Source organism: Phyllobates terribilis, unplaced genomic scaffold (genome assembly GCF_046119375.1).
Source record: "Phyllobates terribilis strain yellow unplaced genomic scaffold, ASM4611937v1 Scaffold_5__5_contigs__length_657084704, whole genome shotgun sequence".
Lineage (NCBI taxonomy): Eukaryota > Metazoa > Chordata > Amphibia > Anura > Dendrobatidae > Phyllobates > Phyllobates terribilis.
In genome coordinates, this window is record NW_027362765.1 from 571,432,787 (window position 1) to 571,453,902 (window position 21,116).

A 21,116-nucleotide genomic window follows, 5' to 3' on the forward strand; every position below is an offset into this window, starting at 1 on the left:
TATGTGTTTTTGTTTGCCTGCCATTGGTTTTAACGGTGTTCGACGGTGTTCTAAGGTGTTCGACGAACAGTTCGACGAACAGTTCCTCGAACATCCCGGTGTTCGACGAACCGAACCGAACCCGAACACTACGGGGGTGGCTCAACACTAGTAAAGAGTACACCCAGCTACATTCAGGACACGACAGACCTACTGAATAAACTAGCAACAGTAGGTCCTCTACCAGAAGGAACCATCCTGGCCACCATGGATGAGGAATCTTTGTATTCTAATATCCCACACAAGGATGGATTAAATGCCTGCAAAATCTTCATAGAAAATACAGGAATTGTTGCTGATTCTGTGGTCAAACTTACAGAATTCATCCTCACCCACAATTACTTTGAATTTGATAACAACATATATCTACAGGAAACTGGTACAGCGATGGGAAGTAAAATGGCTCCACAGTACGCAAATCTTTTCATGGCCAAGCTTGAAAGAGACTTTTTGTCCTCATGTCCCATCAGGCCTCTGGCCTACTATCGTTTCATTGACGATTTTTTAATCATCTGGACGGGGTCTGAGCAACAGCTGAAGACGTTCCATGAACAGTTTAATCGATTTCATCCCACCATCAACCTAACACTCAACTACTCCTGTACTGAAATTAACTTTTTGGACACCAGCATCAAGCTAAAGAACAATGAAATAGAGACATCCTTGTACCGGAATCCAATCAACCATCCTACATACCTTAAATGGGACAGTTTCCATCCAAAACACATAAAAAACTCTATTGTTTACAGCCAAGCCATCAGATACAATCGGATATGTTCCAACCAGATGGATAGAGACAAACACCTTGATGGCCTGAGAAAGACCTTTTTGAAACAGGGCTACCATCCAAGAACAATTGAGAACCAGATTACAAGAGCTACCAGAATATCGAGGAATCATCTCCTACATTACAAAACTAAACAAGAAAGCAACCGGGTGCCTCTAGTAGTCACCTACAATCCAAATCTGGAGGCGCTAAGAAGAGCTGCACGGAAACTACAACCCTTACTACAAAAAGATGCCCGATTACAATCCTTATTTCCAGACCCCCCACTTCTGTGTTTCAGTCAGCCCCCAAATCTAAGAAGCATCATTGTCAGAAGCTCTCTGTCATCTCCACCAGCTACAGGTACCTTTCCTTGCAACCAGAAAAAATGTAAAACCTGTCCGTGTATAACGACCACAGACAAGATAAAGATCCCCAATTCACATCAGGACTATAAGATCCCAGGTACGTTCAGCTGTATCACATCTAATGTAGTGTACTTAATTATATGTACCAAATGTCCAGCTCGGGGTCTTTATGTAGGGAAGACAGGGCAAAAACTTAGAACAAGGATGAATCATCATCGCCACACAATAAAAGAAAAAATAATAGATCTGCCTGTAGCCAAGTATTTTTGTTCCCCTGATCACAGCATAAGAGATATGAAATTACTAGTATAAAAAAGTAACTTCAAACCTCAGAGAGAAAGGAGTCTCTCAGAATATAAACTGATGATGACCTTTAACACTTTCAGAGCATGAATGAATGTGTCGCATGGATTTATGTCATTCTACATCAACTAGGGAATGTGCTCCTCAGACTCTCAGACCTGTGGGGTCATCACAACACTGGACACAGGACAATAAAACCTTCACACTCCTTATCTATTAACTGCTAAAATATTTATAGCCAGAACTGTTTATCTCTTCCATAATAACTCTGCTTTTCATCACCTGTCTTACCTATTGCATTTTTTTTTTTGTGTGTCTTATTGTGTATAAATATGTGACTCTTCAGATTTTGTGTTATACTATGCCTGATGAAGAGACCTGAGTAGTCTCGAAAGCTTGCAATTTGTTATCATCTTTTCAGTTAGCCATTAAAAGGTATCAATCACTGAGGACTCTCAAATCTAAATATTTTTGTAGATTTTGAGAAACTGCAGAATCACTAAGTTGAGCACATGGGCCAGGCATGGTACATGTGCGAGCTTGCCTAGCTTCACAGCTGACACCAGGTTCTCTGATACAGCTTTCAACAACTCTGCAACGGTGTGCGGTTTGTTGTCTAAGCATACAGCCCTGCTTATTGTTATTGCCACACACAAAGTTTAAGTAAACAAACTGGAATATGTCCTGAAAAAATGAATCAAGTGATGGAGATGGAAGCTGAAGAAGAGGAGGAGTAGGAGGTGGTGCAGGCGCTGTAGAATTTAGGGGTAAACCTGATTGACCCAGAGCCCGCAGTCCTCTGCATTGGGAGAATGTGATCCGTCTCAGGGTCCCACTAGGTCCCGGCTTGCACAATATTAACCCAGTGGAATGTGTCAGTGAGATGAACCGTCCCTGGCCACATTCACTTGTCCACGTGTTTGTGGTCAGGCAGTCCTTCCCACTTAGGTGCACTGGGGAGGGCACGGGTAATGTTCTGGGACTCGCGATTATGGAAGGTGGAGATGATACCGGGAGAAATAGTGGCGGCTGGGGACCGATTATGGACACCAAGCCGCCGCCATGAGGTTGTGGAAAGCTTCCACCTCCACGAGCCTAAATGGCAACATTCAAGTGCAAGCAGTCCAGAAATGTGGCAGTTTAGGATTGCAGCCTGCGGGTGGGTGGGTGGTTGGCTGCATACTTGCACTTGCATTACAAGTAACACAAATATAAGGAGATGGATTATCCAACCATCATGAATAATTTGTTCACTATCTAGGAGACCGAGCACAATATTAACCCAGTAACATGTGTCCGTGAGATGTACTGTCCCTGGCCACATTCACCTGTCCATGTGTTTGTGGTTAGGCGGTCCTTCTCAGTAAGTGCACTGGGGAGGGAATGGGTAATTTTCTGGGATTTGCGCTTGTGGAAAGCGGATACGATACCGAGAGAAATAGTGGCAGCTGGGGACCGAGTATGGACACCCGGCCGCCGCCATGAGGTTGTGGAAAGCTTCCGCCTCCACGAGCCTAAATGGCAACATTTCAAGTGCAAGCAGTCCAGAAATGTGGCAGTTTAGGATTGTAGCCTGTAGGAGGGTGGGTGGGTGGTTGGCTGTATAGTAGCGCTTGCATTACAAGTAACACAAAGCTAAGGAGAGGGATGATCCAACCATCATGAATAATTTGGTCGCTGTCTAGGAGACCGAGCACAATATTAACCCAGCGACATGCGTCCGTGAGATGTACAATCCCTGGCCACATTCACCTGTCCACGTGTTTGTGGTTAGGCGGTCATTCCCAGTAAGTGCACTGGGGAGGGCACAGGTAAATTTCTGGGACCTGCGTTTGTGGAAGGTGGAGACAATACCGGGAGAAATAGTGGCTGATGGGGACCAAGTATGGAGCCCCAGCCACCGCCATGAGGTTGTGGAAATATTCTTCCTCCACGAGCCTAAAAGACAACATTTTAAGTCCAAGCAGTCCAGAAATGTGGCAGTTTAGTATTGCAGCCTGTGGGTGGGTGGCTGACTGCATACTTGCGCTTGCATTCCAAGAACTGTGGTATGTACAACTAAACGCTGCAAAGGGACAAGGACATGGACGATGATGGTTGCAAGTTTGCAATGACAGGTGCAGGGCGGGAGGCATCTTCGCATGCGCCATGGACATGGAGGCAGTGGTGTCACCCACAGACACTGTTTCTGGACCTTGGCGTTTGGCTCAGCATGTCAAGTGCTTTGCTGTCATGTGCCTGACCATGCTGGTGGTGGTAAGGCTGCTAGTTTTGCTACCCCTGCTGGTGCTGGCCTGGCAGGTGGTGCAAATGGCTTCTTTGGAGTTATCTAAACAGTCTTTAAAAAAGAACCAGACTCAGGAAGACCTAACAGTTGTACTGGCAACTTCCGTCGTGTTGGTGTTCTGGGGAGCAGTTTCCCGCCTTATGTCTGACTTCTTGTCCATTGTGTCTCATTATTATCCTCCTCTTGAGACAGTATTTGCACTTTCCCACAGTCACCTTCGGGTGACCATGGCTCCTCAAATCGCTACATGTGATTTTCTGTTGTGCTGCTCGAAGATGGCCGGTCGAGAGGCCCAAATTTATCGATGTGGTAACCCTGGACTCTAATCTCTCCTTAAAATCACATATCCAAGCTCTTTCTACTTCCGAGCGAGAGGCCAGAATCTATAAATGGAAAGATGAACAAAACAGCTCTTCGAAGTGTCCAAGTGTGGGATCAGTTGTCTCAGGGCACTTAGAATGGTGGGAGGAAGGTGGATCAGGGTGAGAAAGATGCCGACTCCATGTAAGAAAAATTTCCCGGACCGTACATTCCTTAATCACGAATCTACAAAAACACTAGTGCACGAGCTCATCATCTCCTTTCTCTATGACTGCAACCTCCTGCTCTGTGGTCTCCCTTCTAACACTCTCACATTCCTCCAATCTATCCTAAACTCTGTTGCCCGACTAATCCAACTGTCCCTTTGCTACTCCCTGGCCTCTCCCCTGTCATTCCCTTCACTAGCTCCCCATTACCCAGAGACTCCAATTCAAAGCCCTAACCTTGGAATGCAAAGATATCCACAACCTGTCTCCTCCATACATCTGTGACCTAGTCTCCCGGTATTTACCTGCAAGCAACCTCCGATCCTCACAAGATCTCCTTCTCTACTCCCCTCTTATCTCCTCTTCCTACAATCACATGCAAGATTTCTCCCGTGCATCCCCCCTTCTCTGGAACTCTCTACTCCACCATTTCTGACTCTCGCCTACTGTTGAAACCTTTAAAAGGAAGCTGAAGACCCACCTCTTGCAACATGCATACAACCTGCAGTAACCCTCGCTCCACCATACTCCTGCAAGACCAGCTCTATACTCGCCTACTGTATCCTCACCCATGCCTTGTAGACTAAGCTCTTGGGGGCAGGGTCCTCTCCTCTCCTGTACCAGTCGCTGTCACATTTTTGTTCAAGACTATTGTAATTGTTTTTGCGATGTACACCCCTTATTCACATGTAAAATGCTATGGAATAAATGGTGATAAAGTAATAATAATAATGTGATCCAGACTCACATCTACTGAGACTGGACCATGTGGAACATAGGGTGGTGGTAGTGGCAAACTGACTAGAAACTTTATCTACTATCCAACCAACAACTTTTCACACTGCTTTGGCTTCAATAGTAATGTTCCACGGCCCTCTAGAGATTGGGACAGAAGGTAGTTCGACATGACGTGGGTGTTTGTTGTGCTCCCTTAGCAGGCACAGTTTCACCTTGCCCACGGCCTCTGCGTACTCTATCACCATCACCATAACGTTCACTTCCCCGTCCCTTGACACACACCATACCCATTTTAAATGGAGTTTAAGATTTGTCACGCTGCCAAAAATGTCTGTATTATTACCACAGTAATATAAGATCACATCTGATTTGATGACCACAGTTTTAGGCAGTGCCTTGGGAGTCCGATATGCTTCCAGCCCTAGGGGTCTTCTCCATGCTGTTCCCATGTCACACACTACATGACCAGATAAGGTTGTAAAATGTTAAAATGACATTTCCCGGTGAATGCCTTTGTCTTGGTTGAAAACAATGTAAAAGTGCAAAAATGCATCAAAAACGCTATACGTAAGCATAGTCCAAGGTGTGGAGGACCATTTTTGTTTTTTTTATATTTATTTTGCCTTATATACAAGTCATTACCCTTGAAAGGATGTTCCTTAACATATTTCCCAGGAAAATCCATTTTGATTTAGTTTTTGTATGTTTTATTGTGAGTCCGTAAAAGTGGAGCAATACCTCTGACAACATTGTTGGCAGCAGTGACCTGGGAGTCATAAATGCTTCCAGGGGTCTTCCCCATGCTGTTCCCCTTCCATTTGAGCACTGTTCCCATTGATTTGTGCAATTTTTAGGCCCTCTGCAGACAACCAGGGGGGGGGGCCGTCAGAAAAATGCTCGCTTTTCCATAAGACTTAAATTGGGCTCGTTACTCAGACTGAGCACTCGAGCTTTCCAATTTGCTCGACTCGAGCAACGAGTACCTGAGCATTTTAGCACTCGCTCATCACTACTTATTGCAAAAAAGAAAAAAAATCAAAGGACCAAAGGATCCGAATCTGTAGCCTATGTTCATGTATGAGTGGGGAACCAAATGAAACAGGAATCATCTTCTGGAGGGCAGGGCGTTTGTAGCGCGGGTTTCTGCGTTTAGGTATATGTTCATGAAACCCTTGTGTGTCAGTATGGCAGCCGATGTTGTTGGAAAAAGTTGTGTTAGTCATTTTTTCCCAACTAGTTGTTCAATATTTTATCAGTTTTGTGATGACTGATTCACACAGTGTGCAACTATGAAGTTTTGTTTCTTGTTGGGAAAAAGCATCAGAAATGGTTGTTATGAGGGGTCTCCAAAAGAAACCAAAATTTGTGTATAAAATAGTGTATTTATTTATACATTTTGAAACTTCAGTCTCCTTCAAATTACTCTCCATCGGTAGCCAGAAAATTGTCTCTCTTGTCAGGGATGAGCAGGTGAGGCATGAATTTTGCTTCAACTTGTTTCGTGTTAAATTCCTCCATTAAATTTTGGCAACAGAAACTCAATGAAATCCCAGTCAACTGCACGAGTTAATCATTCGTCCAACAGCAATCTTCCAAAATGGCTTGAATTTTCATCAGTTTGGACGGTCAATTGTAATAACAATAAAAAATGATAAAATAGACGAAAAATGTAACAATTCGTTGGAGAAAAACACTAGAGCCAAGCGCAACCTTTCCCAAATTAGTCAACTTGTATATTTTTTTATCTCCGTGAATGCTCATCTAGCGGCTGAAGCCTGTACTACAATCACCTTCATTCTTTTGGGAACCCTTTCGTACATTGGTCATGGTGAAATTCCACAACAGAATTTAACATGCTGGTTAAAATGTGGAAAAATTCTGCATTCGGTTGGCAGATTTTTGGAGTACAAAACTTGCAGCCTTTATGGTATCTATAAGAGATGAGTTCTATTGAAGTAAGTAAGATTGAGCTGTGGTAATATGCACAACCGATGGACAGGTGTGTCACTGCTTGTGGAAGAAAGCTGCCATGTTTTTATAATCCTCTACAAGTTTTTAATGCTTCTTATTAATTTACTTAGTGATCATTGACCTGGAAAGACATTTGCTTTAGTGTAAAAATAACTTGTACCTACTCCCAATGGAGATGATAAAGATATCATTTATGGTCATTTATAAATATTCATATTGTTTTCTTGGCACCTGCTAACCTGGTTTATTTTTTCAATTATTAGTACTTGTGGTACTTGAGGGTATAACTGTACAGAGTATGGCTTTATTTTTTGGGTTTGCCATGTGCATGTACTTACACTGTAAAAGAAAAAAAGTTTAAAATATGATAAAACTTAACAAGCTCCTAAAAATCCAGAAAAACTTGTATGTCAAAGTAATTAAGTTTCTTATCATGAATATACACAGGATTGCATTGTATTATCGCTCATCAAACCGCACCTGAATATAAATATATTGATTAGGCGTCTTCTAATGATCCACCCATTCATAAGAATCCATGATTTTAAGGTCTATTTCTAGAATAACAAGAAGCTGAATGACAGGTGATTCATGAAATTCTTATTTAGGCACAGGGGGAATAAGTAGTAACACCTAGGCTTAGGGGTGGGTGGTGGGAGTAAATTTAAACAACCCTACCGATGAATAATAAATGAACACATTCTCTAGAGGTTAGAAAGAAATTCCATCCAACGTCATCAATCCATCAAATTCCAGTCACAGTATAAAAGAGGAAGTTATCGCAACAGCAAACATCACTTGGAAGACGATCTCTCTTCGATACCTGTTGAGATACCTCATCTATCACAAATCATGTCTGGAGTCAAAGGAAGCCATGGAAACCTTAATAAACAGAAGGAACAGGTACCTGCTCAACCAACCGTGATACCACAACCTTGTGGTAAAGGTAAGCAATGCTTTTTCAGAAAATCAAAATGGCAGAAGCTCGAACGCCTGTGTAAATAATAGTTTTATCAGTATTTTATATCTAAATTGGAACATAATCTTAGGAATACAGCATTTTTTAATATTTTAAACCAAATACAATCCTAGCAACATAATAATATAACTTAAAGGGGTTTCCCACAAACAAAAGTTAATTAAAAAATTGGCTGTGTCTGACCATGTATGGAACATGGTCTGATCATACCACAGCTCCTGGGCAGGGGAGGAAGCAAAAGAGTATACAGACAGGACAGCAGGGGATCACAGAGGATTAATTTTGTGAGGTAAAATTTTGTTTAAAAACAGGTGGTGAAATATTTTACCTCACAAAATGAATCATCTGTGATCCCCTGCTGTAATATTGTATTGTCTTTTGCTTTCCCCCCTGCCCAGGAGATGTGGTATCATCAGACCATGTTCCGTACACTGCCAGTCACAGACAATTTTTAAAATGAACTTTCGTTTGTAGGAAAACCCCTTTACGTTAGCTCTAATAAATAATACAATTATTGGGGTCAACTCAAATATAGCTAGACATTTAAAACATAACTTTTAATTAAGGAGGCTTTCTCAACTTCCTAAATGGTTAAAATGCAAAGTGCTTGTGACGCGCCCCCGAGGCCGTGGGGTACTCGGCACCCGGGACTCTGGATGCCGGTGGGGGATATCACGGGGGCTGGCCCGGTCCGTGGCCCAGGGCGGTCATCAAAAAGGGGAATATTTATAAGGGATTTAAAGTGTTCATGACGGCACCTGTGGATTGCGGCTAAAGGAAGCCGCCGCTGCGTAGCAGTCCTCTGGAGCTGATGTTACGGCAGCAGGGATGGTGTGGCTCTCCACAGGTAGAGCTAGCTCCATGGCAGTGTAGGTAGAGTAGGTTGTGGATGCTGGGGAGAGATGGCAGGATGGTCTCGGAGGAAAGACGGACCCTCACACGGGGGTAAGCTTCAGTATCTTTACTGGTGATGATACAGGCATGGTCCAGGGTACTCCGGACGAAGGGCGCACTTTTGGACTCTCCCCAGTGAGCGGGTATAGGGCCTCCTGATCCGTGGCTTTACTCACTAAGCTTCTTGCCTGCCTGGAACTAGGCCTAGCTTGGTTACTGTCTCTCTCTCTCCCTTGCACCTGCTGACCTGGTGGTAGGGCCTTCTCCTGGAGATCACTCTCCCTGGACGCTGGGGCCTCCATGACTCCTATCCCTGGTACTGTAGTCAGCGTTTGGTAAACCTGGGACCTGTAGTCCTCCAGGGGTTCCGGTGGTCCCTACTGGGTATAAAGGGACCCCGTAGGCGCGGACCCTGTGTCGGGTATATATCTTGGGGTGAGCCTGGTATGCTCCTCTGCCCCCTCGCTACTTCTTCCTTCTCCTCTCGCCTTCGGCCACACTCAGGGCCCTCACTTGTGCTGTAGGTCTTGGCTCGCCTGAGCACAGCAGCCAGCGTGCTGCCCCTTCACTGCTCTCTGAGCATCAGCATGCTCTCTGCTCAACTCAAAGCTCACTACTCACTGAACTAACTCAGCTGCCTGACTCCACCCTCCCTATATTTCTCCCTATCAGGGCTCCCTCTGGTGGTCTGAGGTGGTAGGGTGGAGGTGTGTGAATGTGTGAGGGCCTCTTGTGGAGAAGTCCATCCATGCACCCTTCTGGGTTCTGTGGCACCAGTGCGCAGCAGGGCGCCACACTTGTAAAAACAAGTAACGTTGTAATTTACCTCATATTATAATGTTCAGCTTCAGTGGCCCTGCGATCATCCAAAGCTGCAGAGACAGAGTAGCATAATTCAGACCACTGGCACAACCATGTCACTGGTCTGAACTCCCAATCTTCAGCAAGCAGAAAGTTGGGAGACGGCGGAACGGTGGGTTTTTTAAGTCAAATTACAGAATTCCCTTAAAGGGGTTGTCCAGGACTTTTATATTGATGGCAAACCCTTGGGATAGGCCATCAATATCAGATCGATGGGAGTGTGACACCCAGCATCAATGCCGATCAACTGTTCCTGATGCCAGCTGCAGCCAGATGTGCTGAGTTGCACAGCTGCACAGCTGTGTTAATAGAATAGTGGCCGTAGATTAGTAATGCAGATCCACTCCCTATTCCAATCAATAAGGGGTGGATGTGAAGTACCTGGCCGCGAACAATATGCAGTTGACGGAGCTGTGCTGTGCAGCTCCGCAACTCAGTGCATCCTGCCCTGGGAACATCTGATCGGCGGTGGTGCTGAGTATTGCACCCACACTAATCAGATATTGATGATATTAGAGATAACAATTAGTAAATTTAGAAACACGAAAATACTTTCAGATGAATGGCCATATAGTATTATGCTCATAAATTAAGTATCTACAACAGTTACCAAATATTAAGACCAATGGTACCTGCTAGATTATCTGATCAAAGAGGTTTGTCGCCTATAGTAACAATTACACAATGCAGTTATGGTACAATATCAGAGGTTACACAACAGTGTAGTTATCAAACAAAAATGTCTTACCAGTTCTGTCCGCATATGGTAGTACAGCGGTCCACATCAATAGGCCAAATAGTCCATTAGTAGGCTCCAATCCCTGGTATGGCCTAGGAAAGTGCTAGTATCAACTGTGGACTTAGCCTCAGTTCAACTCTGTCCTTAAATGGCATGTTTCTGTTCCATAAATGAAGGGGGATTCTTAAACATAAGGCTTGAGTGCTTTCTAAAAATGTGTCAGGGAAATGTTACAATCCTGCCTTGTGTCCTTGACTGTAACTGCAGAAACAGGAAGGTTAACAGATAAGAAGTATCACTCTAGAGGGTTTAGATAAAAAAAAAAATGTTTATATTTAATTGCATTTTTTCAACTTTTTGATAGCAATCAGTCAGACATTCACAAAAATAAATGTCCAACTATGTACTGTAATGACACTTACAGCATACTATAAAATAGGTTTACAAAACAAGTGATGGAGCAAAGCTCAGTACTGATCTCTTAAAGGGAATCTGTTAGCAGGTTTTTGCTATGTAAGCTGTAAACAGCATGTTGTACTGATTAAAACACAAAGTTCAGCAATGCCTCTGTTATCAGAAGTTTTGTTTGCCTTTGATTTTTTCAGCACCAGCAGCTTATCATTACTGTGACCTGGCACCTCATGCATGCTAGTCGGCTACGTCCCCTCCTGTGATAGGCAGCTTACTGTCTATGGACATTGTACATACTGAGCCTGGTGGGGGCGGGGCTAACTTTTTAGTTCTTCTTTATTGCTAAATTCAAAAGCTCTGATTGTGTGAGAATGGATGCACCCATTTATCTAGGTGATACAGTATTGGATCCAGCTTCTCTTTGCCTACATATGGCTGCTCTCAGATGGGATAGCAGAAACCTGATGACAGATTTTCATTAATGCCATAATTTTTGTCTTGTTTTCCAGCAACTGATGTTTTGCCCACACCTCTGCAAACTAGTGTAAAACCAGGTAAAATTTAACCAATATAATAATATAATGCAATAACATACGTTAGGCACGTTTGTGCATCACTAGTAGGCTACAATCCCTTGTATAAACCTATAAAGTTCTAGTATCCGCCGTGGACTTAGCCTCAGTTAAGCCCTGTCCTTAATTGGCATGTTTCTGCACCATAAACGAAGGGGGATTCATGAATGTAAGGCTTGAATGTTTTGTAAAAATGTGTCAGGGAAATGTTACAATCCTGCCTCATGTTCTTGACTGTAACTGCAAGGTGGTTAACAGATAAGAAGCATCACTCTAGAGGGTTAAGATAAAAAAAAAAAACTTTCGTTACATTTAATTCAATTTTTCAACAATTTTTTGCTAGCAATCAGTCAGACATTCACAAAAATACATTTACAACAATTTCCAGTAATGACACTTACAGTATGCTATAAAATAGTTTTACAAAAACAAATGATGGAGCAAAGCTCAATACTGATTTCTTAAAGTGAATCTGTCAGCAGGTTATTGCTATGTAAGCTGCAAACAACATGCTGTAGGGTTAAAACACAAAGTTCAGCAATGCCTCTGTTATCAGAGGTTTTGTTTGTCTGCAGTGATTGTTTTAGCAACAGCAGCTTATCATTACTGTGATCCAGCAGCTCATGCATGCTAGTCCAACACGCCCCCTCCTGTGATAGGCAGCTTACTATCTATGGATATTGTTTATACTGAGCCTGGTGGGGGTGGGGTTAACTTTTCAGTACAGCTTTATTGCTAAATTCAAAAGTTCTGATTGTGTGAGAATGGCTGCACCCATTTATCTAGGTGATACATCATTGGATTCAGCTTCTCTTTGCCTACATTATGTTGCTCTCAGATGGGGTGCAGAAACATGATGACAGATTTCCTTTAACACCATAATTTTTGTCTTGTTTTCCAGCAACTGATGTTTTGCCCACACCTGTGCAAACAAGTGTAACACCAGGTACATGTTAACCAATATAACAATATAATGAAATAACATGTATACTATAAAGTATAATAAAATGTAAAACAACAACTGTAAAAGTATTGTAAGCAGAGAAGCATACAAATACATCTGCTTTGCTTAAAGGCACATACAGCACAGAAATAGCCCAAAAGTGTTACACCTGGTTGAGGTCCAGTCCTGGTAGGTTTTAGCTCATTTGCTTTTCGGCAGTGGAAAAAATTGCTGGATCCTACTCTCCAGAGCATTACTAGTACACAAATGGTTCGATAATGTGTCCAAGGGTCATCGAAAGGAAATGGAGTGAGACACAAACACGATCCTTTCCTGTCCAACATGGGAAAAAAAAACAACTGGTACCACAATTGAGAGGGGCGGTTTTATTCTTGCAGTAGGACCCTATCTTTTGTGTATATCACTGTTAAAAACAGCAAGCCCAAGATATACTGTATTTTTAAAGGGGTGTCCTTTAGATACATGTTAACTGTTAGATCAACGTGGATCTCCACCCCTCTTAACTTCTCCTGGTTGCAGTTTTTGTAGCCAGGGATAATATGTGCAGAAGTTCCCACATTATCCCTTGCGATCCTCCAAAGCTGCAGAGGCAGAGTAGCACTATTTTGACCACTGGCAAAACCATGTCACTGGTCTGAACTACCAATCTTCAGTAAGCAGGACATTGGGAGGCAGAGAAGCAGTGGGTTTTTTAAGTCAAATTACAAAACTCCCTTAAAAGGGTTGTCCAGGACTTTTATATTGATTGCCTATTTGTTAGACAATCTCCGTATGTACTGCGGTTTTCTAACAGCCGCGAGACATGCAGCCATCGCGACTCGAACATAGGATTCAAGCACGCCGAGTCTACTCGGTTAGGACCCGAGAGTGCTCGGATAGCCCCTTATCTGAGCACGTTTACACATCACTAGTAGGCTCTAATCCCTGGGATAGCCTACGAAAGTGTTAGTATCCACTGTAGACTTAGCCTCAGTTAAGCCCTGTCCTTAAATGGCATGTTTCTGTACCATAAATTAAGGGGCATTCATGAACATAAGGTTCGAGTGTTTTGTAAAAATGGTCAGGGAAATGTTACAATCCTGCCTCATGTTCTTTACTGTAACTGCAGGGTTGTGAACACAAAAGAAGCATCCCTCTAGAGGGTTTAGATAGAAAAAAAACCTTTGTTAATATTTAATTCAATTTTTCAACAACTTTTTGTTAGCAATCAGTCAGACATTCACAAAAATACATTTCCAACAATTTATAGTAATGACAATTACAGCATACTATAAAATAATTTTACAAAAACAAATGATGAAGCGAGGCTCAATACTGATCTCTTAAAGGGAATCTGTCAGCAGGTTTTTGCTTTTAAGCTGCAAACAGCATGCTGTAGGGGTTAAAACACAGAATTCAACAATACCTCTGTTATCAGAGGTTTTGTTTGTCTGCAATGATTGTTTTAGCACCAGGAATTTATCATTGCTGTAACCCAGCAGCTCATGCATGCTAGTCCGACACACCCCCTCCTGTGATAGGCAGCTTACTATCTATGGATATTGTATATATTGATCCTGGTAGGGCGGGGTTAGCTTTGCAGCTCTGTTTTATTGCTAAATTCAAAAGCTCTGATTGTGTGAGAATGGTTGCACTCAGTAATCTAGGTGATACATGATTGGATTCCGCTTCTCTTTGCCTACATCTGGCTGCTCTTGGGGTAGCAGAAACCTGATGACAGATTTCCTTTAATACCATAATTTTTCTATTGTTTTCCAGTGACTGATGTTTTGCCCACACCTGTGCAAACAAGTGTAACACCAGGTAAAATTTAACCAATATATTAATATAATGAAATAACATGTATTCTACAAAGGATAATAAAATGTAAAACAACAACTGCAAAAGTATTGTAAGCAAAGAAGCATATAAATACATCTGCTTTGCTTAAAGGCACATACAGCAGAGAAACAGCCCAAAAGTTGTATGGTACAACTGGATTAGGTCTAGTCCTGGTAGGTTTAAACTCATTTGCTTTTCGGCAGAGGAAAAAAATGCTGGATCCTACTCTCCAGAGCATTACTAGTGCACAAAGGGTTCGATAATGTGTCCAAGGGTCATCGAAAGGAGATGGAGTGAGAAGCAAACACCATCCTTTCCTGTCCAACATAGGAAAAAAAAACAACTAACACTATAATTGAGAGGGGACGGTTTTATTCTTGCGGTAGGACCCTTTATTCTGTTTATATCACTAGCAAAAACAGCATGCCCATTATATACGTATTTTTAAAAGGGTGTCCTCTAGATACATGTTAACTGTTTGATCAATGTGGATCCCCATCTCTTTGAACTTCTCCTGGTTGCAGTTTTGTGGCCAGGGGATAATGTGGGGAAGAAATTCCCACATTATCCCCTGCGATCCTCCAAAGTTGCAGAGGCAGAGTAGCACAGTTCAGACCACTTGCACAACCATGTCAGTAGTCTGAACTCCCAATCTTCAGCAAGCAGGAAGTTGGGAGGCAGAGAAGCGGTGGGTTTTTGAAGTCAAATTATACAACTCTCTTAAAGGGGTTGTTCAGGACTTTTATATTGATTGCCTATTTGTTAGGCAATCCCTGCATGTGTTACAGCTCACTAACAGCCACGAGACATGCAGCCACGGCGACTCGAACATAGAATTCGAGCATGCCGAAGCTACTCAGTTAGGGCCCGAGCATGTTGGGTTAACCCCTTGTACGTTTATGCATCACTAGTAGGCTACAATCCCTTATATAAACTTACAAAGTTCTAGTATCCACTGTGGACTTAGCCTCAGTTAAGCCCTGTCCTTAATTGGCATGTTTCTGTACCATAAACGAAGGGGGATTCATGAATGTAAGGCTTGAATGTTTTGTAAAAATGTGTCAGGGAAATGTTACAATCCTGCCTCATGTTCTTGACTGTAACTGCAAGGTGGTTAGCAGATAAGAAGCATCGCTCTAGAGGGTTTAGATATAAAAAACCTTTGTTAATATTTAATTCAATTTTTCAACAATTTTTTGTTAGCAATCAGTCAGACATTCACAAAAATACATTTACAACAATTTCCAGTAATGACACTTACAGTATGCTATAAAATAGTTTTACAAAAACAAATGATGGAGCAAAGCTCTATACTGATTTATTAAAGGGAATCTGTCAGCAGGTTATTGCTATGTAAGCTGCAAACAACATGCTGTAGGGTTAAAACACAAAGTTCAGCAATGCCTCTGTTATCAGAGGTTTTGTTTGTCTGCAGTGATTGTTTTAGCAACAGCAGCTTATCATTACTGTGATCCAGCAGCTCATGCATGCTAGTTCAACACGCCCCCTCCTGTGATAGGCAGCTTACTATCTATGGATATTGTATATACTGAGCCTGGTGGGGGCGGGGTTAACTTTTTAGTTCTGCTTTATTGCTAAATTCAAAAGCTCTGATTGTGTGAGAATGGCTGCACCCATTTATCTAGGTGATACATCATTGGATTCAGCTTCTCTTTGCCTACATTATTTTGCTCTCAGATGGGGTGCAGAAACCTGATGACAGATTTCCTTTAACACCATAATTTTTGTCTTGTTTTCCAGTGACTGATGTTTTGCCCACACCTGTGCAAACAAGTGTAAAACCAGGTAAAAGTTAACAAATATAACAATATAATGAAATAACATGTATACTATAAAGGATAATAAAATGTAAAATAAATGTAAAAGTATTGTAAGCAAAGAAGCATACAAATACATCTGCTTTGCTTAAAGGCACATACAGCACAGAAATAGCCCAAAAGTGTTACACCTGGATGAAGTCCAGTCCTGGTAGGTTTTAGCTCATTTGCTTTTCGGCAGTGGAAAAAATTGCTGGATCCTACTCTCCAGAGCATTACTAGTACACAAATGGTTCGATAATGTGTCCAAGGGTCATCGAAAGGAGATGGAGTGAGAAACAAACACCATCCTTTCCTGTCCAACATGGGAAAAAAAAAACAACTGACACCACAATTGAGAGGGTCGGTTTTATTCTTGCGGTAGGACCCTATCTTTTGTGTATATCACTGTTAGCAAGCCCATGATATACTGTATTTTTAAAGGGGTGTCCTTTAGATACATGTTAACTGTTAGATCAATGTGGATCTCCACCCCTCTTAACTTCTCCTGGTTGCAGTTTTTGTAGCCAGGGATAATATGTGCAGAAGTTCCCACATTATCCCTTGCGATCCTCCAAAGCTGCAGAGGCAGAGTAGCACTATTTTGACCACTGGCAAAACCATGTCACTGGTCTGAACTACCAATCTTCAGTAAGTAGGACGTTGGGAGGCAGAGATGCAGTGGGTTTTTTAAGTCAAATTACAAAACTCCCTTAAAAGGGTTGTCCAGGACTTTTATATTGATTGCCTATTTGTTAGGCAATCCCTGTATGTGTTGCGGTTTTCTAACAGCCGCGAGACATGCAGCCATCGTGACTCGAACATAGGATTCAAGCACGCCGAGTCTACTCGGTTAGGACCCGAGCGTGCTCGGATAACCCCTTATCTGAGCACGTTTACGCATTACTAGTACGCTCTAATCCCTGGGATAGCCTACAAAAGGGTTAGTATTCGCTGTGGACTTAGCCTCAGTTAAGCCCTGTCCTTAAATGGCATGTTTCTGTACCATAAATTAAGGGGCATTCATGAACATAAGGTTAGAGTGTTTTGTAAAAATGGTCAGGGAAATGTTACAATCCTGCCTCATGTTCTTGACTGTAACTGCAGGGTTGTGAACACAAAAGAAGCATCCCTCTAGAGCAGGGGTCCTCAAACTACGGCCCGCGGGCCACATGCGGCCCTCGGAGGACTTTCATCCGGCCCTATGGGCGGAGGAGAGGAGAGCGGTGCCAATGCCCGCCCTTCCCCCCACTTGCTCAGGGCCTCGGCAGGCGGATACTTACCTCTCCCGGTGCCTCTGCAGATCCGCTGACTTCCATGCTATGCTATGCTATGCGCTTCCTGTGACGTCTCACGTCAGAGGGCGCGGTGACGTCTTTACACATCACCCTCCCAAGTGCTGTCACGGGCAGCGCAGAGCGGGACAACGCCGCCGCGACGCTGGAGTCCAGACCAGAGCAGCGGCAGCGGCAGCAAGTGAGAAGTGAGGTGAGTATTGGATTTTTTATTTTTTTTTAATGTATGGAGGCATAGGTCATTATATGGAGGGTGACATCCTGCAAGGGGTATAATATGGGGGGGTGACATCCTGCATGGGGTATAATATGGGGGGGTGACATCCTGCCTGGGGCATGATGTGGAGGGAAAGGGACATCCTGCATGGGGCATAATATGGGGGGGGGTGACATGCTGCATGGGGCATAATATGGGTGGGTGACATGCTGCATGGGGCATAATATGAGGGGGTGACATGCTGCATGGGACATTATAAGGGGGGAACAGCCTGCATGGGGCATTATAAGGGGGGGAACAGCCTGCATATGGCATTATAAGGGGGAAACAGCCTGCCTATTGGGAACATTTACCTGCCCATTGAGGACCTATGCTGCCTATTGGGGACCTATGCTGCCTATTGGGGATCTTTGCTGCCTATTGGGGACCTTTGCTGCCTATTGGGGACATTTACGTGCCTGTTGGGGATATTTACCTGCCTATTGAGGACCTATGCTGCCTATTGGGTACATTTACCTGCCTATTGGGGACCTATGCTGCCTATTGGGTACATTTGCTACCTATTGAAATACCGGTTGATTTAACTTTACTTGTTCTTCATTTTAAATATTGTATTTGTTCCTGTATTGTTTTTTTTACTTCAAAATTAGATATGTGCAGTGTGCATAGGAATTTGTTCATAGTTTTTTTTTAAAACTATATTTCGGCCCTCCAATGGTCTGAGGGACCGTGAACTGGCCCCCTGTTTAAAAAGTTTGAGGACCCCTGCTCTAGAGGGTTTAGATAATAAAAAACCTTTGTTTATATTTAATTCAATTTTTCAACAACTTTTTGTTAGCAATCAGTCAGACATTCACAAAAATACATTTAGGCTGAGTTCACACGATGCGTATTTCATGCGTTTCCGCGGCGTTTTTGCAGTTGCGGAAATGCCGCGGAAACGCATGAAAAACGCATGGTAGAAGGGAAGCAATGTTCCCCAATGGAAATCCGCATGTGCTGTGCCCATGATGCGGATTTTTCCGCAGCGTGAATGCTGCGGTCAAAAATCCGCAACATGTCAATTAATTTTGCGGAAACGCGGCGATTTCGCCGCCATTGACTTGCATTAGAACGCGCCAATTCCGCAAGACAGCATTTGTACTTGCGTTATTGGCGCGTTCTAATATGCGGATGGTACCCGAGTGTGGAGGAGAGGAGAGTCTCATCCACACCCAGGTACCATTAAAAAAGCTGTAAAAAAAAGAATAAAATAAAAAATAAATGTATTCTTACCTTCTGTCGGCCCGCGCAGCGCTCCCGCTTGGTTCCCGGCACTTGCAGTGAGTTGTAGGACCTGCGGTGACGTCAGAGTCATGTGACGGGTCACGTGACGCTGACGTCGGCAGGTCTTTCAATTCAAAGTTGCCGGCAGCCGGGAACTTTGTAAAGCAGGACAGCGCGGGCCATCGGAGGTAAGTATATACACTCTCTCGGGTCACACTATATAAATCCATGCTGTTTGCATGGATTTATATAGTGTGACCTAGTTGTCAAGCACTTTCCAGGTGATGCTAAAATCGCCTGGAAAGCGCTTGTCAATCTGCATGCGGAAACGCATGTGAATCTGCATGTGGATCCGCATGTATTCTGCAGGAAAAACGCATGCACAATCTGCATGTGTTTTTTCTGCCAGGGAGATGCAGAAATGATGCAGAAATTTTCTGCTTCATTTCTGCATCGTGTGCACATAGCCTTACAACAATTTATAGTAATGACAATTACAGCATGCTATAAAATGATTTTACAAAAACAAATGATGAAGAGAGGCTCAATACTGATCTCTTAAACCGAATCTGTCAGCAGGTTTTTGCTATGTAAGCTGCAAACAGCAAGCTGTAGGGGTTAAAACACACAGTTCAGCAATGCCTCTGTTATCAGAGTTTTTGTTTGTCTGCAATGATTGTTTTAGCACCAGGAGTTTATCATTGCTGTGACCCAGCAGCATGTGCATGCTAGTCTGATACCCCCCTCCTGTGACAGTCAGCTTACTGTCTATGTACATTTTATATACTGAGCCTGGTGGGGCGGGGTTAGCTTTTCAGCTCTGTTTTATTGCTAAATTCAAAAGCTCTGATTGTGTGAGAACGGCTGCACTCAGCAATCTAAGTGGTACATCATTGGATTCCGCTTCTCTTTGCCTACATCTGGCTGCTCTCGGGGTAGCAGAAACCTGATGACAGATTTCCTTTAACGCCATAATTTTTCTATTGTTTTCCAGTGACTGATGTTTTGCCCACACCTGTGCAAACAAGTGTAAAACCAGGTAAAATTTAACCAATATAATAATATAATGAAATAACATGTATACTATAAAGGATAATAAAATGTAAAACAACAACTGTACAAGTATTGTAAGCAAAGAAGCATATAAATACATCAGCTTTGCTTAAAGGCACATACAGCAGAGAAACAGCCCAAAAGTAGTATGGTACAACTGGATTAGGTCTAGTCCTGGTAGGTTTAAACTCATTTGCTTTTCGGCAGTGGAAAAAAAATGCTGGACTCTGCTCTCCAGAGTATTACTAGTACACAAAGGGTTTGTTTAATGTGTCCAAGGGTCATCAAAAGGAGATGGAGTGAGAAACAAACTCCATCCTTTTCTGTCCAACATAGGAAAAAAAAACAACTAACACCATAATTGAGAGGGGGCCGTTTTATTCTTGCAGTAGGACCCTCTATTCTGTGTATATCGCTAGTAAAAACAGCATGCCCATTATATACTGTATTTTTAAAGGGGTGTCCTCTAGATACATGTTAACTGTTAGATCAATGTGTATCCCCATCTCTTTTAACTTCTCCTGGTTGCAGTTTTGTGGCCAGGTGATAATGTGGGGCAGACGTTCCCCATTCTGGCGATAGTTTATATATTCAATGAATATTTAAGTCACTTATAAGGGTAATAATAAGACCAAATTCACAAAGCTTTTGTATATTACAGGACTTCAAGCAGTTTAAGACAAAGTGAATCCAAGCGACAAGGGCTCTTCCAGCATATTATATTAAGGGCTGCTTTAGCAGAGCAAATAATTGGTCTGTGTGCTGTCCATGTGCCACGGACTGCAGACAGAGAGCACCTGGACCCACTATAGCCAGTGTGCTAGAGCATATGGCTGATTTTCTATGTGGACCAATGGTCGGCATGGAAAAAATTGCAGCATTCACTATTTTGGTTGGTTTTACATGCACGTAATAGAAGGCAGCTCCGTCACCCGTCATATCTGCAATGGGGACAAGCACACAGAGCTGCACATGAAGCAAGTCACAGCCTCAATTTGCAATTGTGACTGGCCTGATTTTTAATACGGTTATCCAAAATCAGCCTTGCTCAAATCAATTGTATTAGTTGGCTATTGTGGTTGGCAAAGGGCCCATGAGTTTTCAGTTTATAAAAGCAATCAGACAACCACGAAAATACATTTCCAAGAGTTTATGCTAATGAATCTTACTCATTCTACACTTATAGAAAGCTATAGAATGGGTTATATTAAAAAAAAATATCAAACAA

General features: G+C 42.8%; 1 protein-coding gene across 50 annotated transcripts in view; it reads left to right on the forward strand.

Moving 5' to 3' along the window:
• The first annotated feature begins 7,728 nt into the window (after window positions 1-7,728).
• The window catches only part of LOC141273691 (uncharacterized), a 167,524-nt gene continuing 154,136 nt past the window's right edge, over window positions 7,729-21,116 (forward strand). For 5 of the 50 annotated variants that reach the window (XM_073685895.1, XM_073685903.1, XM_073685917.1 and 2 more), the window contains exons 1-6: window positions 7,752-7,945; window positions 11,393-11,437; window positions 12,357-12,401; window positions 14,178-14,222; window positions 16,002-16,046; window positions 19,830-19,874. In XM_073685895.1, coding sequence (XP_073541996.1) covers window positions 7,852-7,945; window positions 11,393-11,437; window positions 12,357-12,401; window positions 14,178-14,222; window positions 16,002-16,046; window positions 19,830-19,874 — 319 coding nt within the window. In that variant the 5' untranslated portion in view covers window positions 7,752-7,851. Of the gene's footprint in view, window positions 7,946-11,392; window positions 11,438-12,356; window positions 12,402-14,177; window positions 14,223-16,001; window positions 16,047-19,829; window positions 19,875-21,116 lie in introns of all 50 variants that reach the window. The other 45 variants (XM_073685912.1, XM_073685911.1, XM_073685928.1 and 42 more) reach the window with 31 other exon arrangements.